This window comes from Melozone crissalis, unplaced genomic scaffold (assembly GCF_028551555.1).
Source record: "Melozone crissalis strain CALT ecotype California unplaced genomic scaffold, PUWL_Pcris_2 ptg000016l_1, whole genome shotgun sequence".
Taxonomy (NCBI): Eukaryota; Metazoa; Chordata; class Aves; order Passeriformes; family Passerellidae; genus Melozone; species Melozone crissalis.
In genome coordinates, this window is record NW_026535794.1 from 50,096,532 (window position 1) to 50,122,811 (window position 26,280).

Below are 26,280 nucleotides of genomic sequence, written 5' to 3' on the forward strand. Positions count from 1 at the left end.
TATTGCCTAGAGGAGAATTCTTGGAGAAGTCCTCAAGGTATATGCCCCTTTGATTTTCTTAGATCTGCATGTAATCTCTTTAACTGTTGGGGTTGTATATAAAGGAGTTGATACTTCCTGGAGTTGATGGTAAGTCAGAGCCCTTAGATAGAATTTATGGCATTACTCCTGTGTTTATTCTTCCTGGAAAAGTTGCACATGTTCATTGATCATCAGTCCATTATAGGACTTGTTAGAAGGCAGCTAAGTGCCTCCTGAATTTCCCTTCAGATTCACAGTTTTAGTTTTAGATACTTTCTGAAATTTCTTTATCAAGTCTCAATACCCATTTTTTTTCTGGTAGCACCTTCTCATGCAAAAAGAAACTACCTATAATCACAAAATTAAATTAAACTTATTGTAACAGTTGTCAGATGCGTCAACACGTTCACCAAAACCCATATAAAAACATTGTACCCTTCAGTGATACTGAGTTTTGAGTTAATTTAAGGAAGTTAATGTTTGTTTCTGTTGATAATGGCACCTATCATGGTTTCTTTTGAATCCCTCATAATATCCGTTATAACACAGAAGTAGTTGTGTATGTTTGAGGATCACTCATGGTTGCTATGAACTATTAAAAAATGGAGGCTGTTTAAAGTTAAGTTTCAAAGAACTGCCTGTCATCTTTCTACCAGAATTCCATTTTTTCTCAGTGAATTATTTGGTTATTAAATCACTATACATTGGGTTAATTGAGCATCAATAGACAGAAAAATACCTTAATGACTAAATTTTTATGTGTAATTTGAAAGCTTAGTATATGGATTTATTTAAATGTTTGCAATTCCAATGGTGTTTGTAGTGGTACAATTCAACCCTGTCATGGGGAACTTGACAATTATTTCAGGAGTAGCTGTTTTGGTACAAAAGACTGTATGAAAATACATGCAGGCAATCCTCCATTTTTGGAGAACCAAGTCAGTTTGCCTGTGCTGCATCTCCCAAACACTCAATTGTCTTTGGAGAATGCAGCTGTGTGCTGCCTTGGTTGAGGAGAGGGAAAGCCTGATGCAGTCTTCACTCTTGTCTCCTCACTGTGCTGTGGGGAGCCTTGGCTGGTGAGGGCACTTTGTGTACCAACCTCCAGCACTGTTCAGGCTGAAGGAACTCTGAGATGGTCAGTCAGGAAATGCTGTCTGTCAACTTAGAGCTCTCTTTTCAGGAGGAGAAAGGGAGGGTGTTCTCTAACAGCTTTTGGGTCCTGACAGCCTTTTCGGCTTCTGATAAACATGATTGGGTTGTGACAGTTACTGCCTTAACTAAATAATTGCTGGGCAAAACCAAAAAAGAGTTCTCGTTCAGGCCCTGGTTTTGGCTGCTGTTACATTATGACAGGCAAATTGCTGTTTATGTTTCCCCTAATGTCTCCCACTCTTTTGACCCTCTACTGCTGCTTATATTGGATTTTTGATAGAGGAATCTTTGCTGATGCTATCATGATTATTTTTTTCTTTTCTGCTTTTTTAGATGTACAAAGTATTTTCTGCAGAATACATTATAATGCTTCTCTTTTAGTGATCTGTTCTATTTTTTTATGCATTGCACTGTAGAAAAAAAAAATCACTTACATATACTCTCTAAAATAAAATGTCAAGTACTGATTGAATTGGAGCTCGATTCTTCGTGCAAGCACACAAGTAAGTAAATACCTGTGAGGAAATAGGCATTTGAAGGAAAAGTGTGTCCATAAACCTAAGCTTCCTTGTTCTGTTACCACAGATAAAACATGTTGAAAGATAAACCTCGTGTTCTAGATCGTTGACATTGGCCTGGGTTTGAGTTTTTTTGTTGTTTTCTTCCAAGTTGAGTGTGTGAATACATTACAGAAAGTCAGGGGGCAGTTTAATTTTTAAGGAAAAGACTTCAAAGCGCAGAACTGTCTTCTCTGTTCCTCTGTCACCTCTGATGTTGGGTGTACATAGCAGATTGAGAGCAGGGCAGCAGGTCTGCCTTCATGTGCTCTTCTGCATGTAGGAGCCATCTGTACTGGAGCCTGCTGTGAGTGAGAGCAGCTGCCTGACCTCCCTGTGTTGGAGGAGTGGATTTGTCATGGTGACATTCTTACTTCTTTTCCTTGGTAGGAAGGACACGTGATGTTGTTGGCATTTTCTTCTTTCTTTGATCGGTGGTTTCTTGTATTTTGTGCCAGACTGCCCTTAAATTGAAGCCTTTCTCCATCTGAGTTTCTGTGGGATTCCCAGGAACAGCATGACATTTGCACCTGTTTCTCCTGGGTAGGATTTCTCGGACAGCTGCTGCAGAGAAGATTGTTTCCCAGAAATTAATTCCAGGGGTACTTCCCCCATCAAACTTGCTTTTTAGGAAGTACCTGGTCTCCTATTGCCTTACATTTTCCTATGGCTTGCTCATACCTCTGAACAGTTCAGAGCTTGGCCTTGAGACCATAACTCTTAATTCAAAGACTGCTTGAGAAAAATTTTTCTTAAAGGTATTTGTGCTCGTAAAAAAACATGCTTTAAAGTTTCAAAAGGCCTTCGGATGCTTTAGTACTCACACCCAAAAGTATACATACATCCAGAAGATAGATAAGGCAGATGATTGATGGAACATCAGTTTGAATTTTGTGGACAGAGTAGTTCCTGTTCTTGTAAGGACAGGAAGTTCTTCATTTATTTTTTGACCCTATTATTATTATTATTAGGGAGGGGTTTTTTTGTATGTGTGTGTTAGGCTTTTTTTAAAATGCTTTGGACAATGTGTGGAAAGAAGGTTTTAAATTTTTAAGGAAGGTGTTTTGAAGGCTTACAAACACATTTCACAAGAATGGGGGGATAAATTACATTTTTCTTGGTCTTTTTGTACTATGTTCATCTAGGGTACATGACGTAGGAGAGCTTCTCACATGTGGTGCATCCCACTGGATGCTTTAGTTCAAGTGGTAACATTCACCTTACTTCCTCTTCTAAGCCTTCCTGCTTTTGTATAATGATGCTTCATGTATGTACCTCTGTAGCATAAGTAGTGTTGAGCATAACTTGTGTTGGAGGATAGGTTTGCTGCCTGCATTTGGGGTGTAATGAAGACTTTCTGTTGGGTTGTTCTCTGGGTAAATTTTCCTCCTCCCTATAGGTGCCTTTCATTTGAATGCTTTAGATAACACATGCTGAGGAACTGAGATAAGACTTTTCTTACTAGAGCTAATAGTTTCAAAAACTTGGTCTCGGAGTTCCTTCCATCAGGAGAGTAAATCCTGCTAGATGGACTTTCTCAAGTTATACCAGAAAATATAACAAAAGATGCTATTTGTCCTTCCCAAGGTTACTACTCACCCATACATCAGCTTGCTTGTAGTTCTAGAGCTCACTTAAATGAGACAAGTGAAGTAAATGAGTCTTTATTTCACAAGATCAAAAATTAATAATGGGAAAAAAAGGAACAGAATCAGTCTCTCTTCTCTGTTCTCCTGTAGTCTGAAATAATTTCAGCAGTAGCTATTTTGGAACACTTGGCTTTTCCTCCATGTGGGCTGCTCTGCCAGTGGGCACTTCAGTTTAGGTAAGAACTTTAAGTTCAGGTTCTTTGCTGTGTGAAATAACTTAAGCAAAGCTGGCACTACAACCCCTGTCTCTAATCTGTACTGGCCTAACAAAACCAAGATTTCACCAGGTGAGGAAGAAAATGACTGAAGGATGCCTACATAAGTGTATGTAAGCATGGAGGCTGCCAGGGCTTGACTGTGGGCAGATGATTTGTTCTGCTGGGACATTGGCTTATAAATGCAGAAATTGTAGTGGGGGTCTGAGAGGAAAAAGGCTGGAGCTGACAAGGTTGATCTGTTTTCTGTATTGTGTTTGTTTGTTTGTGGGATTTCTTTATGGGTTTGGTTTTTGTCGTTGTTGGGTGTTAAAATAGAATCAGTCTAAGACTAGAGGTGGTAAAAAGACTGATTTAGCGTCTCCATAGTTTCTGGTAATGTGATTGATGCAATAGCATATATTAGATGCAGTTTTTCATCTTTAGCTTCAGTAAAGAGCACTATTAAAAATATTAAGTTCCTGTTTCCTATTCTATTTCCCATTGTAAGCAGTCCTTGCATCTTTTCTTCACCTGTGCTGCAATGAATTTTTATTTGTAGAAGATGTTTGTTGCTGTGAAATTTAGCTAGTCCCTGATCCTTAAACTGATCCTTCAGGTCTTAATTTGAAATACCTTATTGACTGTTTTAATTGCAGCTTTAATCTCTTTTTAGATGGGGAAAGAGTGTATGTGGAAATGCAAAAAACACTAATATTTCATTGTTTGCAAGTGAATGAATCAAAATATTATTTAAATCGTATTTATATAAACATGGTCTAGGAAGGAGTTTACATTGCATTGGCTTGTCTTTTCCTTTGGAATGTATTAGTACTCAGAAGACTTTTAGAGGAAAAAATTGTCTTGTGCTGTCTTACAGAGTATTTTTTAGAATGGTGGCATTTAAGAATGAACATTGTGCTCTCTTTACAGCTAAATTGTAGGCTTGTAGAGCTGGATGTCTTTATTTTTCCTTCTTCTGCAGTGGCAGTTAGTCACTATGCTTTGTAAGTATTAGCAAAAGCTGGTTTAAAGCTGCCTAAATTGGTGTATTTGCAGGCTTCCAATGCAAAGTCTCTTAGCTAATTCATTAACCCCACATCACACTTTCTTAAGCCAGACCAGCTACATTATAAACTTCAAATTGTGAGTGGAAAATGAAGGCTTTAAAGATATTTTTCACAAATACACAAAAGACTTCTCTTTAATCATGTGTGTTATGTGAAGGCAAGTGCTGCAGAACTTACTCAAGAATTACAGGTAATTTATTTGATGAGATACTTCTCATGCCTTGCTTGTTGCACTTTGACTCGTGTGTATTTTAAACATTGCCCTTGTTTCCGTGTTGTTGCCATTTTAAAGTTCCTCCTCATAATGGCACTTGTGTTTTGGGTGCTGAAGTGTGTGGTGAGCGTGGGTTCCTGGTGCAGCAGTGCTGTCCTGAGAGCACACTTGCTTCCCTCTGCTTGTCACTGTCACAGCACTCCCTCTTGTGTTGGGCTGCTCCTGCTGCCCTCCTGATGACATCGGGACTTGAAGCAGCTCCTTCCTTCACTTTCTTCTGAGTCATCCTCAAGGAGCACTCACCCATCTGTGGATTTTTCTGTCCTACTCACGGATTCTTGTCTCTGTATGAGAAAACTCTTTTAAGGGTGTCCACTCTCTGAAGTGGTTATTTCGCATCTTCATTTGTAACTTAATTCTTCTCTGGGCTGCAGTTTGAGGAGATGGCATCAGAAGTAGCTAGGACATGGTTCAGTAGGCTTCTAATGCTTTTTTGGGCAGTGTCCTGCCTTGTCCTGCTCTCATCAGTCTTTGTAGCATCTCCTGTGGTTTCTTCCTAGTGAAGGGGAAACTATATGGGTGTCTTTTTTCGGTGTCTTTTTGGGGATTCACGGTACAGTCTCTCCAAGGCTTAGACAAACTTCTTAGACTTTTTCACCCTTCATAAATATTTTCTTGTCAATATAACGTTTTCCAAGTAGTCAGGGAGTAACAACCCTAGTGGAATGTGGCACTTGCCCTGAAAAAAAGTTGGGGTGCCCCTGCACTCTGCGTATCTAAGACTTGAGCAGACCAAGTCTTACATTCTAAGCCTATGTGACATGAAAACATTAGGTGTAATTTCATTTTTTGAATTTATTGTGATACACTTTTTTGATTCTTCAGATATGAGCTGGAATTCATTAGCAATTAATAGACTTTTCTTTAAATAAAGCAGACTCTTGCAGAAATGAGGAACAGTAAAAAAGCAGTTTTACTTCAAAAATTTTAGTGTACAACTTAGAAATAGTTGTGCAATACAGGCATTTATAACTGTTTTACAAAATATATCAAATCCATGTTTGAGATCAATGCAAGAGATAGAAACAAGATACATGTTGGTAAAAACTAAATTAACAGGTGAGGTGGTGTGAGATCTTAATTCACATTTGAAACCTTTTTAAGGAAAGTTGCATGGATATGCAGATGATGCATGAACCAAAATTCAGTGCAAGAAAAGCTCCTAAAAATCTAATTTATGCAGGATTTCTGTATACAAGGAAGATTATTACTAATACAGATTATTAATTTCTGTAGAAAGCAGAAGATGTGTTTGCTGGTTGTGGTGAAGCTGTCTCTCTTACCACAGCTTGTGGGCAACACGGATTGCTCTTTATTCTCTAGAAACATAGCATTTCCAAAGATTTTCTGGTGGTTATGCATCATAGATAAGTGAAGTGAATCCTGGCATAAACTTTTCATAGCTTATGTTTTGTGAGTCTGCTGCTTAATCATTTTTGAGCTTATCAGGGTGCCAAAGCCTAAGAAAAGTGTGAGAATGCCAACAGAATTAATAGCTTAACGTAATGGTACTAAATGAGGAGAGGGATACTTTCACAGTGTAGGTAACTCACTTTGAGAAATACGTTATTCCAAACAGAAAATTAAAACCTTGCTTTCGTTTGCATGTTTATTAGGCAAGCTTGGCTGTGTTGACAGGTGAAAAGTTAAGAGAGAACTGATTTTTTAAGTGGAGACAGGAAACAAAGATTAGATTTTCAAAGCATCAGTAAAATTATTTGTCTGCTTAAGTCCCATAGTATTTTGTTTATGCATCCTTGCCTAAAGTTCTGGTGGAAAATCTTTTTGATACTGCTCATATAGAATTTTGTTAGTCATTTTATTAGTAAAATCTATATGTATTTCACTGTGGAGCTTTTTAAGTCACAAATAACTTTTTTCTTTAACTTCAGTCAAAACAGGGCCAACAGTCTCAAAGTTGTGTGGTTTTTTTCTTTTCAGTGATGTTTTGGCGCTGCCTATTTTCAAACAGGAAGATTCCAGCCTTCCACAAGAAAATGAGACCAAGCATCCACCTTTCCAGTATGTTATGTGTGCTGCAACATCTCCAGCAGTCAAATTATATGATGAAACTCTCACATATTTGAACCAAGGTTGGTACATGTGTGTGAATGCAGCTTATGGTGCAAGCCTGATACTGGAGTGGTATTTCATGTTTTGATACGTGTGTGTCTGTATCCAAAATAAATGCCTGTCAGGAATGAGGTTGTGGATGTTGAGGTTGTAAAGATGCCTTGCTAGTAGTCTTTTTGTCCAGTTTGTAGGCTCACAGCTCTAGTATGTTGTTACTTTCCCTTTGGATTCTGGTAGGAGTGGGCTCTTTCTTCCTTTGTTGGTTTGGTTTTGGTTTTTTTTTTCCTGTTTTGTGTTGCCCCTCTTCATCCCCCAGTAAAATCAAGCCAACAGACCTTTTAGGAGACAAATTTCAGGCAGTAATAGCTGAAAATTCGTGACTAATTTGGCATTTCTGTTTAAATTTGATTGATAAGAACAAGTTAATTGGATATATGCATGAGGTACAAACAGCCCTCAAAAATCATAATAAATGTGAAAATGTCAGTCCCTGAGGTGGTGCACAGAAGGAACCACTGTAATTGCTCTCAAATGAGTTAGACATGTCTGTCCAGAACTGTATTATGTTTAAACACAATCACAAGTGCAGTTACCTTTGGAATTTGTATACATTTACCAGAAATTAACTAGATAAATACTTTATGTGAATCAGGATGGGTTTTTTTTCCTTTTTCTCTGGGTTTTAATTTGCATGAAAATTGATTTTTTTTTTTTTTTTTCTTAGAGAGACCACTGACTGCTGGGTAGAATAATCTGAATGTAGTCATTGCTACATGATAAAACCTTCCTCTGAGAAGATTTACATTGAGAATTACATTGGTGTCCTAATTTTAGCCAGCTAGTATTCTCAACTTAAAATCATTTATCATTTGTTTTGGATCATATCAATGACTGCATACATCATAACAATGTCAATGGCTGCAGCTCTTCTTCCCCCTCCTCTGGCTCTAAAGCCCTAGGATCTCCAATCCTTTATCTAGTTCAGCTTTCTTTGTCTCGTGGATTTTGACTCTAAATCTCAATAGACTGTGATGGAATATTTACTGTGATTAGATATTCAGCTGAAGCTGACTCTAGAAGTTCAGATCTTGGAGCAATGATGGTTGGTTGTTCAGGGGTTTGCAGAGTTCTTGCTGTGAAATCTGTTAAATGGGTCCGTTGGAAACGTACTGGGGTTGTGGGACAGTGTTTTGGGTTGGCTGCTGTTCAGCTAGATGTGTATGGAACAGCAGAAGTGGTATGGAAGAGAATTGCTTTTAAAAGGGAAGCATTCTTTGGGTTGGTTTACACAGTGCAGTAAAGCTTGGAGTTCTGTGAATGCAAAGAACTGCTTGGGAGAGATGGGATCCAGCTTGGAAAGGGCAGTGGAGGTATCTTAGCCAGCTTGTGGCTGACCTGGTAGAGAGGGCTTTGAAGTGGGAGCAGGGAGGGAGGGAGTGACTGACAGCAGCACTGTGAGGGAGTGATGGCCATGGCTGATAAGCAAAGAGCATGAAAGGGAACACAGCATCTCCAGCATTTGGATATGAGCAAGTGAGTGCCTGTAGAGCGTAATTCCAAGTCAGCATGGTGAGGTGCCTCTGAAGTGCACACACAGCAGTAGTGCAAGCAGCATGGGAAGTAAGCACGAGGATTTAAGACATCTGTGTGATTTGGGATCACTGTGACACGGTGGGATGGCTTGCAAAGTGCCACGTTACAGTCTGGGGAGATTAGCTCTTAAGGAAAGGCAGAGCAAGAGGATAAGGGAGGGGAGGTTAAGCATTATGTGGGAGAACAGCTGGAATGTCTGGGGTTCTGCCTAGGGGTAGGTGATGTTCCAATTGAGACTTTATGGGTAAGGATTATAGATGGATATTATGGATTATGTCATATGGATGACATTATAGTGGGTGTCTGCTGTAGGCCACCTGACCAGGATGAACAAGTAGATGAGATGTTTTTTGAAGAGCTGGAAGTAGCCTCACATGCACAGGCCATGGTCCTTGTAGGAGAACCTCAAGGAATGTGGTGTCTCCTGCAGGGACAGCACAGCAGGGTGTGACTGCAAAGTGCTGATTGACAGCTTCCTGATCCAAGTGGTAGAGGATGGCTCTGCTATACCTTGTGAAACAGGGAAAGGCTCATTGGGGTTGTGAGTATCAAGGTCAGTCAGGCTTGTTTGCCAAGATGGTGGACTTTATGATCCTGAGAGGAAGAAGCAAGGCAGAAGACCAAGATCACAGCTTTGAGCTTCAGGAGAATAGAGTTCCGTGAGATAAAGCTCCAAAGGGAAGAGGGGCCCAAGATAGCTGGTTAACATTCAAGGATTATCTCCTTCTAACTCAAGTGCAGCAAATCCCAGTGAACAGTAAGTCAGGCAAAAGTGTCAAGAGGCTTGCATGGGTAAGCCAGGGAAGTCAAATACAAAAGATAGGCATACAGAACATGGAAGTAGGGACAGGTAACCTGAGAGGAGTACAGAGATGCTGTCCACGCCTGCAGGGGTGCAATCAGAAAAGCCAAAGCCCAGCTGGAACTGGATCTGGTGAGAAATGTCAAAAGCAAGGTGGTCTTGTGTAAGTACATAAATAGCAAGAGGAAGACAATTGAAGTGGGCCCCCTGGTGAACAGGACATTGGCCATGGTGACAGGGGCCACTGAAAAGGCTGAAGTACTGAATGCCTTCTTGGGCTCAGTCCTTTGTGGTATCACTGGTCTTTAGGAATCCCAGGCCTTAGAGATGAGGGGAAAGTCTGAAGCAAGGAATGTGTACCCTTGGTGAAAGAAGAACATCAGGAAATACTTAAGCAAACTGAACAAACATAAATCCACCAGTCCTGATGGGAAGCACCCACAAGTGCTGAGGGCAGTGGCCTGTGTCACTGTGAGGCCACCATTAATAGTCTTTGAATGATCTTGGTGACTAGGAGAGGTGCTAGGGACTACATCAAAGCTAATGTTGCTCTGATCTTCAGAAAGGAGGACCCAGCGAACTACAGGCTTCCTGGGAATGTGAAGGAGCAGTGTTTCCTGGCAACCATTTCCTGGTACATAAAGTTCAAGATCATCAGGAGTAGTCAGCACAGATTTCCCAAGGGGGTATCGTGCTTGACCAGCTTGATGAACATCTGTGATGAGCTGGGTGGCATGGTAGACAAGGAGAGGGTAGTAGATACTGTTTACAAGTGATTTCCTTCAGTAAGGCTTTTGCTGGTTTCTCCCATGAGAGCTATACCAAGAAGCTTACGAGGTATGGTCTCAGTGAGCAGCTTTGAGACACTCAGAACCAGCCAGGCTTAGTGCCAGGCACTTGGCTGTAGGTGGCCTTGCCTTGAGCAGGGGAATTGCCAAAGATGACCTCCAGAAGTCCCTTCCAAAATTGAACAATTCACTCACAAAACAAATTGAACAATTCATTCACAAAAATCCAAATTTTGGGATTCAATTCAATTGAATTGAATCCCAAAATTGGGATTTTTGTGAATGAAGCTGCCACAGGTTCAGTGTGAATTTAGTTCACACTGGATTCACTTACTGTCCATAGCTGTGTCACCTTGCTCCTCTGGCTGTTCTCCAGGAAAGAACAGAGAAAGTAAGTGTATGTAGGTCTTATATAGGGATGACAAAGGTGAGTGCTGTGGTGCTTTAACGCTTTCAGAGCAGCTACATGTCCAAAACTGAATGTATCTATTCCTGTCTTGAAAATTTCCAGAGCTGTTTTTACATTTTCAAGTCTCTTATTCTTTGATTTTTATCTTTATCAAATCTACTGTCTATTTTGTACCTATGAAATGCTAGCCATACTTATTGAAGAAATAATCAGAATTTTTTCTTCACCCACTTTCCTACCCCTCCAAAAATGTTGAGAGAGGACAGAGAAATATTTGAGAAAGTTTATTAATATTGCCAGGTCCAAGAAATGCTGACTTTAAATATAGTTGAACTTACATGTGATAGCTGTGTGAGTAGAAGAACACTGGTAATTGAACAAATCACACTAACAGGAAAAGTTTCCTCCTGTTGAATACAGGAGGAGGAATTATATATTATTTACTCCGCTGTACCAGGTGAACATCTGTTTCATATGAATTTATGTCATCAATGACTGTATCAATGTTCACATGGTGCTTGGGTAAGGAAAGCCTGTACATGTGTAGATTGTATACATAAATATGCTTATTGTGTTTGAGCAAAAAAAAACCCCTGAAATGGTCCATAGTTAGAAGTAACATCAGTCTGTGAAAAGTGAAAGGAGATGAAGAAGTTATTTGCTCATTCACAGGGTTATTGCCTTGTAGGGCATGTCAGAATATCTTAAATGTGTTATACATTGGGCCATAAAGTTAGTTTGAAGGGCAGTGTAGGTGATGATTTTCCTTTACTTCATCTTAGTGAAGATGTTGAAATTTATTTGGTCCCATGTTTTAGTTAGGGAAACATGATTTTGCAAATGAATATGTGCTGCTTACTCTGGAAAGAAAAAAAATCCTTGTAATTAAATAAATTGCTAGAAGCTTTGCTTTTGAAGCACAGCAGTTTATCATATTCACTGGAAAGATAGGTTTGCTTATACTGTTGATATAAATGATAACTGTCTCTTTTAAAGGTCTATTTCTGAAATCATACAGAGCATAAAATCATACAAAGGCAACAGGTAAATGGACAAAATTAAACAGGGGAGAATAGTACTTATGTTTTGGAGAAAGTATGAAAACTCTGCAAGAGTTTGTTTTGGAAGACCAGTTAATGGTTCTTAGCATGTTGCCAGTTGGCATTTTTAAAAAAGAAGGAATTCGGCCTTGAAATGTTTTGTTTTCAGAAAAAAAAATAGAGAAGCAAGTAGTTACACTTTATACAAAATTAAATAATTAAACTTTGAAAATATCTGTGGTTTTAAGGGGACCAAAAAGCATCACTTTGTTTTGTTAATTTGCATGGTGTGAAGTGCATGTTGCTATCTGGATCTCTCAAACTCAAGTTTCAGGTAGTGGTATCCTGGTGTACTGTGAACCAAAAGCTAATCTAAATGCATTAAACACAAAATAACCTTGTGCTCTTGCTCTTTTACCCATGCAATTTTTTTCCTCTTTAAAGGTCAGTCCTACGAGATCCGGATGCTAGATAATCGGAAAGCTGGAGACATACCAGAGATCAATGGAAAACTGGTGAAGGTGAATTTAAGTTCACTAGATAGTGTTACTAACAAACCAAAGACTGTATGTTCTATGGAATTATTTTTTCCTGCTGTCACTAGGTATTGGTCAGAATATGTGACCAGTGATGTTTAAAATAAAAACATGGATATAAGTACCCATTGCAGACTTGTGTGCACTGCAGACCTAAGTATTTATGCAAAGCTAAAGATAGTTGTCTGTAGATTTTGTATCCAGTGTCTTCTGAGCCATCACATTGTCCACTTCAAGTGATCAGGAGAGGTGAGAGGAAGGCAGAGGATCATTTAGATAAAAGTGGAGGTATTGTGATCATGTTTCTTAAGTGTTACAGAAAGCACATGGAGCCAGCCTGTGGGTTTTGCAGCAGTGGGCTATTGGAGATACATCCTTAGGTGAATGGATCTCTAATTTTGCTGCTTGTTGAGCAGTTTGTTCCACAGCTGAGCCCCTCTCCTCAGTTCCAGATTTGTCTCCTTGTGCTTCAGTGTTAGTAGAAGTTACTGTTGATCTGAGATATTTTATGAAATATGAAAATGAGGCAAACTGAAAAATTAACCTGTTTGGAGCACAGATGATTAACAGAGCTGATGGAGGGGTTTGGATTTTTCTTCTGAGCACCTGACGATTATTGATTTTATTGAATTCTCAAAAAAAATCTTATTTGGGTATTAGGAAAGAAGGGAAAAATTTCAATTAAAGTCACTTTGAAAGTGGTGCTGATAAATGCACCAGAACAGTGTGCCTGTGGGAGGCTAAATCTTTACCTACCAGCTTTGGGCTGTGTAATTTGTGAATTTTGGCTTGCTTGCATAGTCCTAGGCCTTGTTTTTATTGTCTGTGGGATGCTTGTTTAGAGATCATTTCAGGAGGAGTTAAGCACGAGCATAAAAGTGGGATTTGAGAGTTCTGTGATTAAACTTTTTACATCCTGGCAGGGTGACTTGCTGTAATAAGAACTGTTTTGCCCCCTTAGCTGCTATTTCCTTGTAGCCTTGGGTGTCTCTCTTCTGTAATTTTCTAGCTTTGTGTGTGGGTGATGAGTCATTTAGTTGGTACAATAGGGCAAAGCAGTGTAAAAGTTTAGAAAAGTCAGTTTTACCATAGCAAGGTATTGTAATGCTGCATCAATGAATTTTCCATTTTGGACAATTAAATATTGGAATCTTAGTATTTTACCAAAGAAATAATTTCATGGAGGTGAAGGTGGCTACAGATATTTCCAAGTTCCAAATGTGCTGGTTTGCAGTGCAGAAGGAAGGGTTCCTTTGTGTGTGTGTGTGTACATGCACACACATTTGCTTTCCGTTATCTTTGAAATAAACACAAGGAAGTACAATTCTTCTTGAAGAGGTGCTCCATTTAAAAGTTCTTGGGTTTTGTGACACTTTAAGCTGCTGTTAATACAAGGAAGACTGTAGAATAATGGAAAAAATATGCAAATCTGTCTACATTATATTTGTTGGGTAACAGTCAATGTATACAGTATTTTTCCAGCCTCTTTGTAACAAATTGCTTTATCTGTGCATTCATTTAGCAGTACCAAAACTGCCCACAAAAACAGGTATTGTTAGAGAATTGCTTCTACCTCAATAAAATTAATCATGTTGTAGTTATTCTGGATGAATATTTCATCTAGAGTAGTTAAGAAAGTTTGGAACTTTTTAGTTCTACTAAGTAAAATCATAGATTTTTTGTAAATATCTTACAAGTGCTAGTAAAGGAATTTTCCATTTGATTTCTTAAAATATCCTGTACAAGTTCACAGAATTCTCAGTGAAAGAATGATCGAGTAATATTCACCACTTTTGTTAATAAGTGAAATATTTGGGGTTTGCTTTCTAAAATAATTTGGTGTTGCCTACAGTGATGATGCTGTGCTGCCAGTGTTGTGCAGTTCACTGCATGTAATTCATAGTGACCTTTTGAGTATCCTATCAGATGTAATTCTCCCTTTCATTTTTACCACATCTTCAAGTATCTCCTGCTGCTCAGTTGTATTTCTGTGTTCTGGAGTATTTTGGGATACTGATGCTTGCCAAATTTTTGCTGTAAATAATGTATTTATTAGCACTGTGGCTATTTTGGGATGGTTTAGTACTTTTATCTGTAGTGACTGTGTGGCACATCACAGGCTTGTTTTCTTCTTTGTTAGAGCATTATAAGAGTTGTGTTCCATGACAGAAGGTTGCAGTACACAGAGCACCAGCAGCTAGAGGGTTGGAAGTGGAACCGCCCTGGGGACAGACTGCTCGACCTAGGTATAATTGTTTCTGTTTGTTACCTCTGTATGGAATTCTGTTTCCAAATTTAAATTGGTCACGTTCACATTGATGCTGAGGCTGATGGAAAAGGAGAGACCAGATTTCTGGATGCTGCTTTGTCATAGTGTGTGTTTTGAATATAAAGGTTCTTGCCTCTTCTACGTTTTTTTCAAATTTTAGGTGCTATAAAAGTAAGATAGCATATCTGCAGCCATATACATTTAATATTCTTTCTGATTTTGATTGCTGAGTATTGCAGTGATTGGGAGAACACAGACAGAAGTAACTTTCTCTGTTGGATTGTGAAAACGGTGCCAACATGGTTTCTGTACTTTGCATGACTTGATCATTTTTGGTGCATAACCTCAGGGGTGGCAGCCGGGGAGGAGAATGAAAAAGCACCCAAAACCTTGAGCACTTTGTATGTTAAATCTACTAAGATTCTTTGTATCAGTCCTAAGAAACTGATCAAGCCACCAAAGCCCACATTTTTCCATCCTACCTTGTGTATGGTGATGGTAACCTTATATTACAGTTTATTTATAGTGTTCACTTGCTGTTTGCTTTTCTGAAATACATGCTACTTATTTTAATAGATATTCCAATGTCTGTTGGAGTCATTGATATCAAGACAAATCCAAGCCAGCTCAACGCGGTTGAATTTTTATGGGATCCAACAAAATGTACATCTGCTTTTATTCAGGTTTGAAACTTTATTTGACTGGATGTCTGTGTTTGGTGCCTTTCAGGTCACAAACAGCAGTGTACTTGAACTACAAAGTTTCTTGATTTATTATTTGTGGGATGGCCATTAAATACCAAAAAATATGGGCTCCAGGCTTATTGGAGTCCCTAGTTACATTCCTCTCAGTAACTCACTACTACTTTCAGCAGAAGCTTGGCTTAAGAATTCAAATTAAAAGTATTGACCTACAAGAAAAGAGTTGTAAATCAGGCACTCAAAAGATGTTTCTTACTATGTCAGTAGGCTTCCTTGTAGGAATTCTGTTATTTGTGTATTTGATATTCAAGGCAACTGGGCATGCTTTCTTTGGAAATTATTTAGATTAAATGTTCATATTCATATTGTTTACTTTTGTCTCAGATCTGACTTCATTGTAAAAAAGTATGGCTGTGAAGTTTCAGGTAGCAACTTTTCTTACTCTGGTTGTCAGAATAGGTTAAATTCCATATTGTCAGTAAATTAACTTTGATCTAGATAAAGATACTTTTTTTAGTAAGAGTTACATAATTGCTAAAATGTAGTTGCCTTGAAGGACTGTGAGATAAATTAGGGACTAGTTTTGTTTATACGTTTCCTTAGAAGAAATTATACCAGACTGAAAGTGGAACTGATATTATGCCACTATAGTTGTTCTACAGGGTCACTTAAAATTCCATAAGGAAGCAAAATAAATTGGGAGCGTTGTCCAGTGAGGTTAGTCATAATTCCTTCTATTGCACTGATTTTCTCCCTAGATACCCTTAAGGGGTCTTTATAGCTTTTAAACACAGTGTTCATTCTGATGTAGCAGCTGAAGCAATTACACACTGATTAAAAGGTCTCTGGACTTTTAAAGGAGTTGGGCATATTTGAAAATATTCTGAGATGAGAGTGCCTGAGATTAAAAACTCTTCTAGTCAGTGGCCTTCTAGAGCTTTGCTATATTTTTTTACAAGAAACTGTTCATGTGATGTGAGTAACAATAATAAAGTTCATGCCTGAAATGCTTCTGAAGGTCCTTCTGGTTTGGTCATTGTTTCTTTTCAGGTACATTGTATCAGCACTGAATTTACACCTCGTAAACACGGAGGGGAGAAAGGAGTTCCTTTCAGGATTCAGGTTGACACCTTTAAACAGACGGAGAATGGAGAATATACAGATCATCTGCATTCAGCCAGTTGTCAAATCAAAGTTTTTAAGGTAACATGAAAAAACAGATCCTTACAACTCTTAAGTTTTCATAAAGATATGGGAAACCATTATATTACTGCTTGTAATGGTTCATGTCTGAGATCAGATTTCAGTTATAAAACCATTTCCCACTTGTGTTCATGTTCACATAACTGTTCATTTTTAGCCCAAAGGAGCAGACAGAAAACAGAAAACTGACAGAGAAAAGATGGAAAAGCGGACTGCACATGAAAAAGAGAAGTATCAGCCTTCATATGACACCACAGTTCTCACAGAGGTAACAAAATAAAATTGCTTTTGCTGACTGAGGAGAATATGCATAGATACAGCACATTACTTTGCTGCAGTCTTGGAAGGGTTGGGGAAGGATTATTTCTGCATAGAAATAAACTTTTTATTTGACAAACTTGTCTAGCAAGCACAGCATTCAATTTTAAGATTTTGTTTAGTAAACTTGGATTTAGATACTCAATAGATGCTGTATTAAAACACACTTTAGATTGAACACTGTTTGACTGACTGTACTGAATCCTTGAGCCAGACTTTTGATACAGATTTCAAAATCTTGCGCCTGAAAAGCAAAAAAAACCAGAAAAAAAAGAGGGGGGACTCTTAAAATTTATTTACCAAATTTGAGGTTCCAAAGTCTGTTTTTCAGAGATTTTTTAATTTAAGGCCAGAGCCTCATTAGTTTTTTTATTTAAACATCAGTGAGTTCTGTGCAGTTTTCTAAATATTTCAGAAGTTTTTAAAGGCTTTTAGATCTTTCCTCACTGTATAATGAAAAGAAATTGATCCACATCTTTGGTGTTTGTCCAGATGAGGCTTGAGCCTATAATTGAAGATGCAGTTGAACATGAGCAGAAAAAGTCCAGCAAGCGGACTTTGCCAGCAGACTACGGTGATTCTCTGGCAAAGCGAGGCAGTGTAAGGGACTTCTGCTTACCTTTTGATTATGCAAGATACCTTGTGCAGTGTTAGATATAGGAGAAACTTCCATTGTGTAAAATAAAAATACTGTGATTGCTGTCTCTTAATTTTATTCACTTCTTTGTATCTCAATTACCCCGCGTTTGTTTTCAGCAAAGGAATCCTTCCTAAATCTAACACTTAAACTGTTGCAGAGGGGCTGTGTAACTTGAGTCAAGAGGTTTCAGTTTACATGACTTGAAATGAAATAGCATTTTGCTTTGCTATACATGTCTAATTAGTAGAAGTAAGAACAGTTAAATTTAGTGATTTGTTCCTATTTGTACTTATATTCAGTAGAAGTTTTTCATGTACATCAGTATTTTTAAAAAGTCATGTCATGTTGCAGATGGTTGTCAGTGATTTTTCCTTTAGTCATCTACATACTGTGCTCCAAGCAGGTTTAATGCAGTTCAGAAGAGTCAGCTCATTTCATGATCTGTGTTATGTTAACCCTATCTGTGCACCTCAGAGGCAATCTAACATATCCTGTGTCCTCCCTGACATATGTCCTGTGCAGTTGTCCTGCCAAGGATTAGCATTTTAGATTTCTTAAATATTGTTCCTTAAGGAGGAACAGTTCCCCATCTTTCATTGGCAGGTTTAAATGTCAATCAATAACGTGGCTGTGGAGGGCCATTATTTGACTGTTCTTTGAACAGCCATACTGTGCTGACGCTCTTTACCAATAGTGCTTAAGCATGATTTGGTTTGTATTTATGATCTGTGAAAGTGATGTGTAAAGTTTTATATTCAGGTTATAAAATGCTGCAGTGTATGCTTCTTGTTGTTTATAACCCGTGTAACTGGGTGGGAAGGAGCAAGCAATATTAGTCAGATGGGTTCTTTGGAGGATATTTGGATTTTTTGTTTCGTGCACCCAAAACTATTGTATGCGCTGAGCTGTCTGAATTTACCTTCTACTGTTCTTGGCTGTTGGGGGTTTTTTTTGGTTTTCGTTCTTTCTTTTAAAGTGCACCTTTATGATTCTTTGGCAATGCATTCTTTTACATGTTCCAGCTGGCCCTGGGGGAGAGGCAGGAGAAAACAGACTTTTATCACTTTTGCTTATAAAACATCTTCTGAAGCTTGTCCTTGGAGGGATTTCTGTGTTTTTCTCCTACTGTTAAAACTATTTCGTTGAATGATCGTTGCTTATAGGAAGAATAACAGAGAAGGACATTGTTAAACAGATAGGACAAATCCATTGTCCAGAGTAGGACAAACTGTAGCTAAATCATAACTAGAAGTTGTTTAACCTTTCCTCAACAATCTCTTGAATGCTAAGCTTCTATGAGTTACCCTAATTCTACACTACCTTAACTGTAGTGAAGAGCTTAGATAGGACATTATTGGACTTCTGATGTCTTTGCCAAAGCACACAAAGGATAGTGACCCACAGGCTATTTTGAATAGGAGCTATGTACAGCTTTCCAGTTCTCTTAATTGTGCAGCTCATTATTCCTGTTTCTTAATTGCCTGTAATGAAATGCTATCTTGAGATAATTTGGTCAGTTTGTTGAGACTATTTTGAATTTCGTCCACACTGGATGAAATCTTTTCAGCATTGCTAACTTGGTATTGTTTGCATATTTCAACACATGCTATTTCCATCATTACAATGTTTTTTATCATTAACAAAATTATTAGAAATCACCAAGCCCATAAAAAATACCAAGAAACACCTTTTCTTCTGTATTCATAGTGAAGCCTTGGATATTTCCATGCACTCAGTACTGGTTTTAGCTATAGAAGGTGAATGTAAAACTTGTTTGCTTGGTGTAGAAAAGGAGTATCTGATGTACATCTTGAAGGCCAATTCATTGACCTTTTTCTTTGGTCACCAGACATGCTTATTTTTGTGGGCCGTGTAAATATGGACAGGGATGATAAATGTTTCTACTTAAAGCAGTTCTGTCCTTGCAAATCTGTCTTCCTGAACATGGCCATCAGAAGCTTTGGCTGTTTCCAGACTTCCTCAGACATGCAGATCAAGTGTTCCATATTGAGCAGTACTGTTGTTGCAGTGGTGCTGAGACACAAAAAGTGAAGACCTGTTTCCCTATGTTTAAGTATGAGATGAACACTGTTTCACATGTTATGTGTTTCTATATGATAGATCTTTTTTTCACATGTCCTGTAGGAACTGTAGCTCTATAACAGGAAAAAAACAAACCAGAATTGTTTGGAATGTATTTTTAGTAGATGCAGTCAACACTGCTGACTTAGTCAGTGCTGCTCACTAGTTGCCCAGAAATAGTGCTCTCTTACTGTTTTTGAATTTTGAAATTCATGTTGATCCTGGCTATAATTCTCTTTGATTTTAAAGGTATGAGTTCTTATCTTGCTGCTACACCTAACCTAACCTCTCATTACTTGCTTTTTGCATCTCATTTTGTATGTTAGCTTTTTATTTTACCCCTCCAAGATTCTTATGTTCTATTTGTTAGATATTGCAATTTTTTTGCTTCTTTTTTTTCTCTCCTATGTGATTATTTCCAGCTCAGTCACAATTGGATTTGGATAGATTGGTTTCTTACTATGCTTCCTTCAGAAAACATTGAATCTAATATGTTTTCTTTCCAATTTAATTCTTATGGCTTTCTAACATAATGTAAGGAATTTGGTGAGGCTTCCTTTCTGAGTGGTCATTCTGCTCTTCTGTCCTTTCAAAGAACCAGAGGGGCTTTTTTTCTAACTGCCATCACCCATCTTTGCCTTATCACTTACTTTCATAAGAATGCCGTCTAGATAAGCTGTTCATTACTTCTCTGAATTCACTGGATGTATCAAAATTCAGTGCTTTCACTGCACTTCTGCAATGTTTATCTCAGTGTTGTCCAAACAGACAGGACACAGTTCAACTGCTCATTAAACTCTTCACACTATGGAGCTTTTACCTTAGCGTTTTCTGTAGATATAAAAGGCTACAAATTTAACCTTGCCTTCTGGACCTCAGAGTGGATGTTTACATACATGTGACCTTCATTCAGGGGCCACTTTGTGAAGGAGGCACTTTGTTTTCCTCTCTCTTTGTACATGAAAGTTAGTTCTTATCTAATAAAAAAGGGGAAAAGAACCCACTGTTTTCTTTCTCCTGCTTTGAATTTGTAAAAGTGGGAAAATTTGTGTTGCAGTAGTTGGGCCTTTGCACTTTTTTCTGTCTGCAGTATTTTGGTTGATTTTTATAGTATTGTGTTTTATATGTCATAAGCTTGAAAATATAAACTACAAACTGATTAAACTTGGTCAAATGGTCAGTTTTTGCAGATAGAGTTGATTATAGAGCACATGGAAGTTAAAAGACTTCCAGGTATGGACCTTGAAATAAATTGGAATGTTAAATTGTAGACATGAAAGGTTGCTCCATACCGTGTATAAGAAAATTGATGCTTTATTCTCTAAGGGGTGCTGTGTGTCCAAGTATAAATCTAAATTGGGGAATAAATTATACTTACTGTATTTTGGTTTTGTATTATGTTTTTATGTTTATTTGGTCTTTGAATATAGTATAGAGTTCTTTGTCAAGGTTCAGCTTTACTCTCTTGTAAGGCATGAATTTGGGCAGATTCCAGTATATTTGAGGCAGGAAGGGATATTACATTAAACCATGACTTAGAATAACTTGAGATTTTGCAATTCCTCTTAGGAATGTTCTGAGTTTAAATCCTAAATCTGATAAGTCATACTTAAAAAGATCTCTTACATTTCTTTTTAACTCAGTAAATCTTTATTCATGGCATTTTACAGAAGACTATTAAGCATCTGAAACCAAAATAGTTTTCTCCTGAATTAATCTCCAGTTGGAAATAAGACATAGTTTCTGGAGTATAGTAGTATCAGTGTGCTAGTAATGGAGGGCATTTAGGCTTGAGACCTCAAAAACATGAGCTTGGTAAATTCATCAGTGTATATTAACTGCTTATTACAGGTAAAGACAATGCCAATCTTCTTTCTGTTCTGTGGTGGCACTTAACAGAGCTGAATGCTTCCTTGTGACAGGGTGACATTTTCTCCTAGGTTTGTGTCTACTCCTCAGGGACTTCTGTATTAGAATCATTAACTTCCTGAATGTCCTTTGGTTAACTCAGTTTTGGCTTAGGAATGTAAGAAATCTGATGGGTCAGTCTACAAGGGTGAAGTCATGTTCTGTCCCTGACAGTGACAAAGGCAGGTGCTTTTTCAGGGAAGTAGTGCTGCTTTTTGTGATCCATTCCCCTTGTAGCCCTCACCCCCCTCAATCCAGAATCATCATGCTGGATGTTAGAAAAGAAAACACATCTTTGTTTAGTCTTTGGAGTGTTCATGGATTTGGTGTGCCAGGCATTTGCTTAATCCAGTTTGTGAAGTGCAGGACATTGGGGCATGAGAGTGATTCCAAAAGCATCATCAGCTCGGGTTGATTACTGGAAGACTTTCTTGTTCCTTGAACCTTTCAGAATTTAGTATCTCAGTGCTCAAATGCTCATTTTTCCCTTCCCAGCCTGTAAGACTGAAAGAGGGAGAACAGAGGCAAGAGATGTGTTGCAGAAGTATTACACTTACTATTGATTTTTTCTTTTTAACCAGCCTATTGAGTCTCAGTGGATAGTTAGTGGTGATTTTCCTGGAATAGGAGACAAGGCAGGAAAGCATGTTTATGGGAGAAGAAAGGCTGCTTGCTTTGGATTGGGATTTTTTTTTTTCTGAATACTTCAAATGTGCTTCTTCCTGGATTTAAACCCAGAGCTTCGTTGTGAAGAACTTGAGCTGGGTTTGAAGGACAGAAACACCAGCTGCAGTACCTACCTTGGGAGTGGCTCAAAAGGTGTTCTCTGGCACCAGTGCATTCTTCTCTGCCCCTGAATTTAAATACATGGTGGCTAGAATCTTGTATGGGAATGGTTGCCAAGGATGTGGAACTTGCATCTGTGTGTCCACATAAACATCTTGGATTAAAATTTAGGAGGAGAATGTCACAAAATTAAAGAATTTTAGTTGCACTTTCAAAATATTTCATAAAAACAAAGTTAATGTTACTATGTTGAGCTTTTATTTTAAAATTACAGTTTTGGATCACGTATTTAGGGAATGAACTTATACTACTTATAGCTACCTGATGTAACATCTTTGAGGTTAATATTAAATCAGCTTGAGAAGAGAGAAGCAGGTGGGAATATACAGGTTTGGAGGGGAGTGTGTCACCGTACCAGGTTATAGAGGAGCATGCTCTGTGTGGGGGCACTGTTTGCAGCCCAGAGGGTGGCTTTGACCATGTGATCAGACTGTGGACTCTGTGGCAAACACAAATGCTAAATCTCAGACAGATAAAGCAAGTTCTTCATTTTTAAGGTATTTGCATGCAAGACAAATTGATTTTAATTCCATGTGCCATCCTGGGGAACTTGCCGTCTTATGCTGACAAGTGAAGACTGGGGTCCAGCACAGAAATGTTGCTACCTCTCTTAGAGATGGTGGCAGCTGGTGTTGCCCTTATTTACTGTTTCCCCCAGATAAAGGAAGGATTTTTCAACACAAAATTGTTGAAACAAGTTTCTTTTGGTATTAAGTCATAGTTGTTCCCCTCCACCCTGTTCTACAAGGCTGTGATATAAATCTGGAAATTTCTTACAAGGTATTTAGCTGGTACATGATAAGTATATCAGCAATCTTTGTTGTCTTAAGAGGCATGGTCTTAGCTTACCTGATCTTGGGCTGCTTGCTTGTTTTAATCATGTCTTTGAACATATCAAAACTTGTTTGGTTTTTGTTTTTCTTTAAAATACTGCATTTTTAGTACTGTTGGAAGCACTAAAAGGCAGCCTTATTTCAAAAAGCTTTATCACAATGATTTTAAAAAATACCCAAAAAAACACTGATAAAATTGTACAACTGGCTTATCATATACTTTTGATGACTTAAGCTTGTTTAAAAAATTCTAGTTCACCAAGCAGTTCAGAAAAATCAGTCCATGTAAGTAAGCACAATTTTAGTTCTGCAGTAAATTATTAAAAATTTTGAATTCACAAAATTTCCACTGAAAATTCTGTTTGTATTTGATTGTTCTCAGGGCAGAGACATTAAATTTATCCACAAGGTGCAATCTTGCTTCATAGCTTTACTTAATATTACTGAACCCTTTTTGGCGTGGGGCAGTTTAAACAGCCCTTTCATCCTCTTCAGCATCCTTTTTCCAGCATGTGGCTATGGGGGCTGGTTGGTTTTGGTTTAAACTGAATAATCTGTACGTTTTTTTAAAGAGAAGACAGTATAAATAGAATTCTTCATAAAAGAACAAGAGAAAACAGAGCTGATTTTTACCTAGAATATCTGCATGTAATGTGTGGGATAGAGGGAGTCTTTATTTGGAAGTGCAAATCAGAATAGTCTGTGGATAAACCCCTGGCTTTAAATGAGAGGAGTGTACATCAGAGTAAAAAAGGTTTTGTCAAGAGAAACTTAAGTTTGAATTCTTTATCTTCAGTGCTCACCATGGCCGGATACTCCTACAACATTTGTGAACAACAGTCCTACTCCTGCTCCGACTTTCACCTCTGCTCAGCACAACACCTACAGTGTCCCAGACAGGTAGGTTTCTGTTCTGTGTCCCCATTAAAGGCAGCATTGTAATCAGGCTTATTCAGAACATTTTCTGGCTAAATTCAACTGTGTTCTGTTTCCCCTGGGGAATTGGGAGATTGTTTTGATCTGTATATTCATTTTAGAGTATGACATCTGTATCACATGGTTCAGTTATAAGGTAATTACTTCTGCCTCACCATCTTTCTTTCTTACTATACATTTTGTAAAGCAATTTCTTGTCCTTTGTCACATAGCAAATACTTTACCTGTTCACTATTGTAATTTAGTCCTTGTCTATGGAAACGATTTTTAGCTTTTTTCAGTAAGAAGAGTCTTCATTTCCATCATACACAGTTAGTATAATTTGCAAGAAAAAGACCCAACAAATATCTTCAAAAACTTTTAAACAAAAAATGCATTGGTGAAAGCATTTTGTTTTGAAATGTTAATTAAACTACTGTAACCAAACCTGCATTTCATCCAAAAATTATTGGCAGTGGTGTGGTCTGATCCATATACTGTGGAATGGTCTTTCTCTTAAGTTTAACAAGTTGCAGTCTTTTAATTCTTTCAATTGTGATATTTATTGTTTTGGAAATTTCTAGTTAATTTTCAACAATGGTTAAATATTTTGGTTTATAGAATTCCAGTAATACTTGGTTTTATTTTTTAATCTACAGCAATTCTTCCTCCCCAAATCATCAAGGAGATGGAACCTCTCAAGGGTCAGGAGATGTGAGTGTTTGCTTTCTGGTATTGTTCATATATTTGTATAGCTGTGTCAGAATATTTGATTTGCACTTGATGTTATAAGAAAGTGTTGAACTGAGGGAGATATTTTTTTAATTGCTTGGGTTTTGTTTGGGTTTTTTAGTATCCAAATTATCGTATTCAATCTTGTTTCTTACAGCAGCTTCATCCTTCAGCCACAATCCAGGAAACTCAGCAATGGTTGCTCAAGAATAGGTTCTCTGCCTATACAAGGCTTTTTTCAAATTTCTCAGGTATCTGTAGTTTACTTTTTTCTTTCTTTGTGTTACTGAGCAGGTTCTGTGTGGGAAAAGTGTTCTCTAAGAACATTATGGTAGCCATATTTATGCTTTTTTATTTACTAATTTGCTGGTTAAAGAGCAGTGCAGTTCCCACTGTATGTCTGAACACAAGACATGGCACTAGATGGACTGTGTGGGGCTGTTTGCTTTTTTAGTATTCCTTGGAATTGTGCAAAAGGTGGTATGACACGCTACTCACCATAAGTAAATTCCTTTTTCTTTGGTGACACTTGATGGGGACACTGTTGTGAATGATGCCAGCTCTCTGCCTCTTGGCTTAGCTCATGCTTCTGTCAGAATTCCTTTGTTACCAGGCTTTTTCTCTGGGTAGGTTTATTCTGCTGCTGCTGCTGGTTATTTTTTGACCTGTGCATCTTGTATGAGTATTGCTGAGCTTTCTCCATAAACTGTAGTACCAAATTTCTGGCAAAGACTCTTGGAAAATTTTTCTTCTTTTTCATTATTATCTTTATAAAAGTCAAGTATTAGCTAGCTGGCTTTTCTTTTGAAGCAAGAGGTGTAGTATATATGAATTTTATTATGCTACCTCGGGTCTGGGTTATTTTTAACTATAGTATTTAAGGGCTTTGATCAGTTATTTTTGCTGGCTTTTATTTGTGCATTCCTGGATAGTCTGTGGAGTATTTTCATATAAAGACTATTTTTTCCTGTTTTCCCACTCATCTATTACAGTGACTGATATTTCAGAGTGTTGTTTTCTTCTCTGACACTCATGCTGCTTCTCAAATAATCTGTCCTCCTATTTTTTGCTTCAGCAGCACCTTCTGTACTCAAGTGCATTGTTGTAATTTAAGTGCACAGAGGCAGTGATGGATGGGTAGTTGAATGTCTGGGATAATTCACTGCGTGACAAACCATGGAATATTTTTGCTCTATATTTTGAATGTGTTCAGAATACACTACCTGGGGTGCCAGTAAAAATCACTGTTTCTCTAGAACAGTCATCTCTCTCCACAGAAACTGTGTGCCTTGCAGACTCGTGCTGTTCTAAAGCTGTAAAGAGCATAAACTGTAACTCACCACCTTTGGAAAACAGGTTGATTTATTTGGCACTTCCTAGAGCCTGGTCTGAAGTTAACTTATTCCTGTGTCCCAAATTCTGTTTTTGTCATGGTGAAGTTTGCTAGTCTTGGTTTAAATGAACATACCATTTATTTTAGAAACAATTTATGTGCTACAGTAATCTTCATTAAATCCTCATGTGTTTGTCCAGGTGCTGATTTATTAAAGCTGACAAGAGAAGATCTGGTACAAATCTGTGGTCCAGCCGATGGAATTCGGCTGTATAATGCACTGAAATCCAGGTGATGTGCTCACTGAGGCTGAGTGGGTTTAGATGGGGGATTTTAGAA

At 38.0% G+C, this 26,280-nt stretch overlaps 1 protein-coding gene across 4 annotated transcripts in view; it reads left to right on the forward strand.

Annotated features, from left to right (window-relative positions):
* Positions 1 to 26,280, forward strand: part of UBP1 (upstream binding protein 1) — a 34,773-nt gene that overhangs the window by 2,323 nt on the left and 6,170 nt on the right. For 2 of the 4 annotated variants that reach the window (XM_054273602.1, XM_054273600.1), the window contains exons 2-12: positions 6,862 to 7,013; positions 12,070 to 12,146; positions 14,302 to 14,407; positions 15,007 to 15,113; positions 16,182 to 16,334; positions 16,492 to 16,602; positions 17,145 to 17,252; positions 23,758 to 23,861; positions 24,536 to 24,590; positions 24,766 to 24,859; positions 26,142 to 26,232. In XM_054273602.1, the coding sequence (XP_054129577.1) occupies positions 6,862 to 7,013; positions 12,070 to 12,146; positions 14,302 to 14,407; positions 15,007 to 15,113; positions 16,182 to 16,334; positions 16,492 to 16,602; positions 17,145 to 17,252; positions 23,758 to 23,861; positions 24,536 to 24,590; positions 24,766 to 24,859; positions 26,142 to 26,232 (1,158 nt within the window). The remainder of the gene's footprint in view (positions 1 to 6,861; positions 7,014 to 12,069; positions 12,147 to 14,301; positions 14,408 to 15,006; positions 15,114 to 16,181; positions 16,335 to 16,491; positions 16,603 to 17,144; positions 17,253 to 23,757; positions 23,862 to 24,535; positions 24,591 to 24,765; positions 24,860 to 26,141; positions 26,233 to 26,280) is intronic. The other 2 variants (XM_054273601.1, XM_054273603.1) reach the window with 2 other exon arrangements.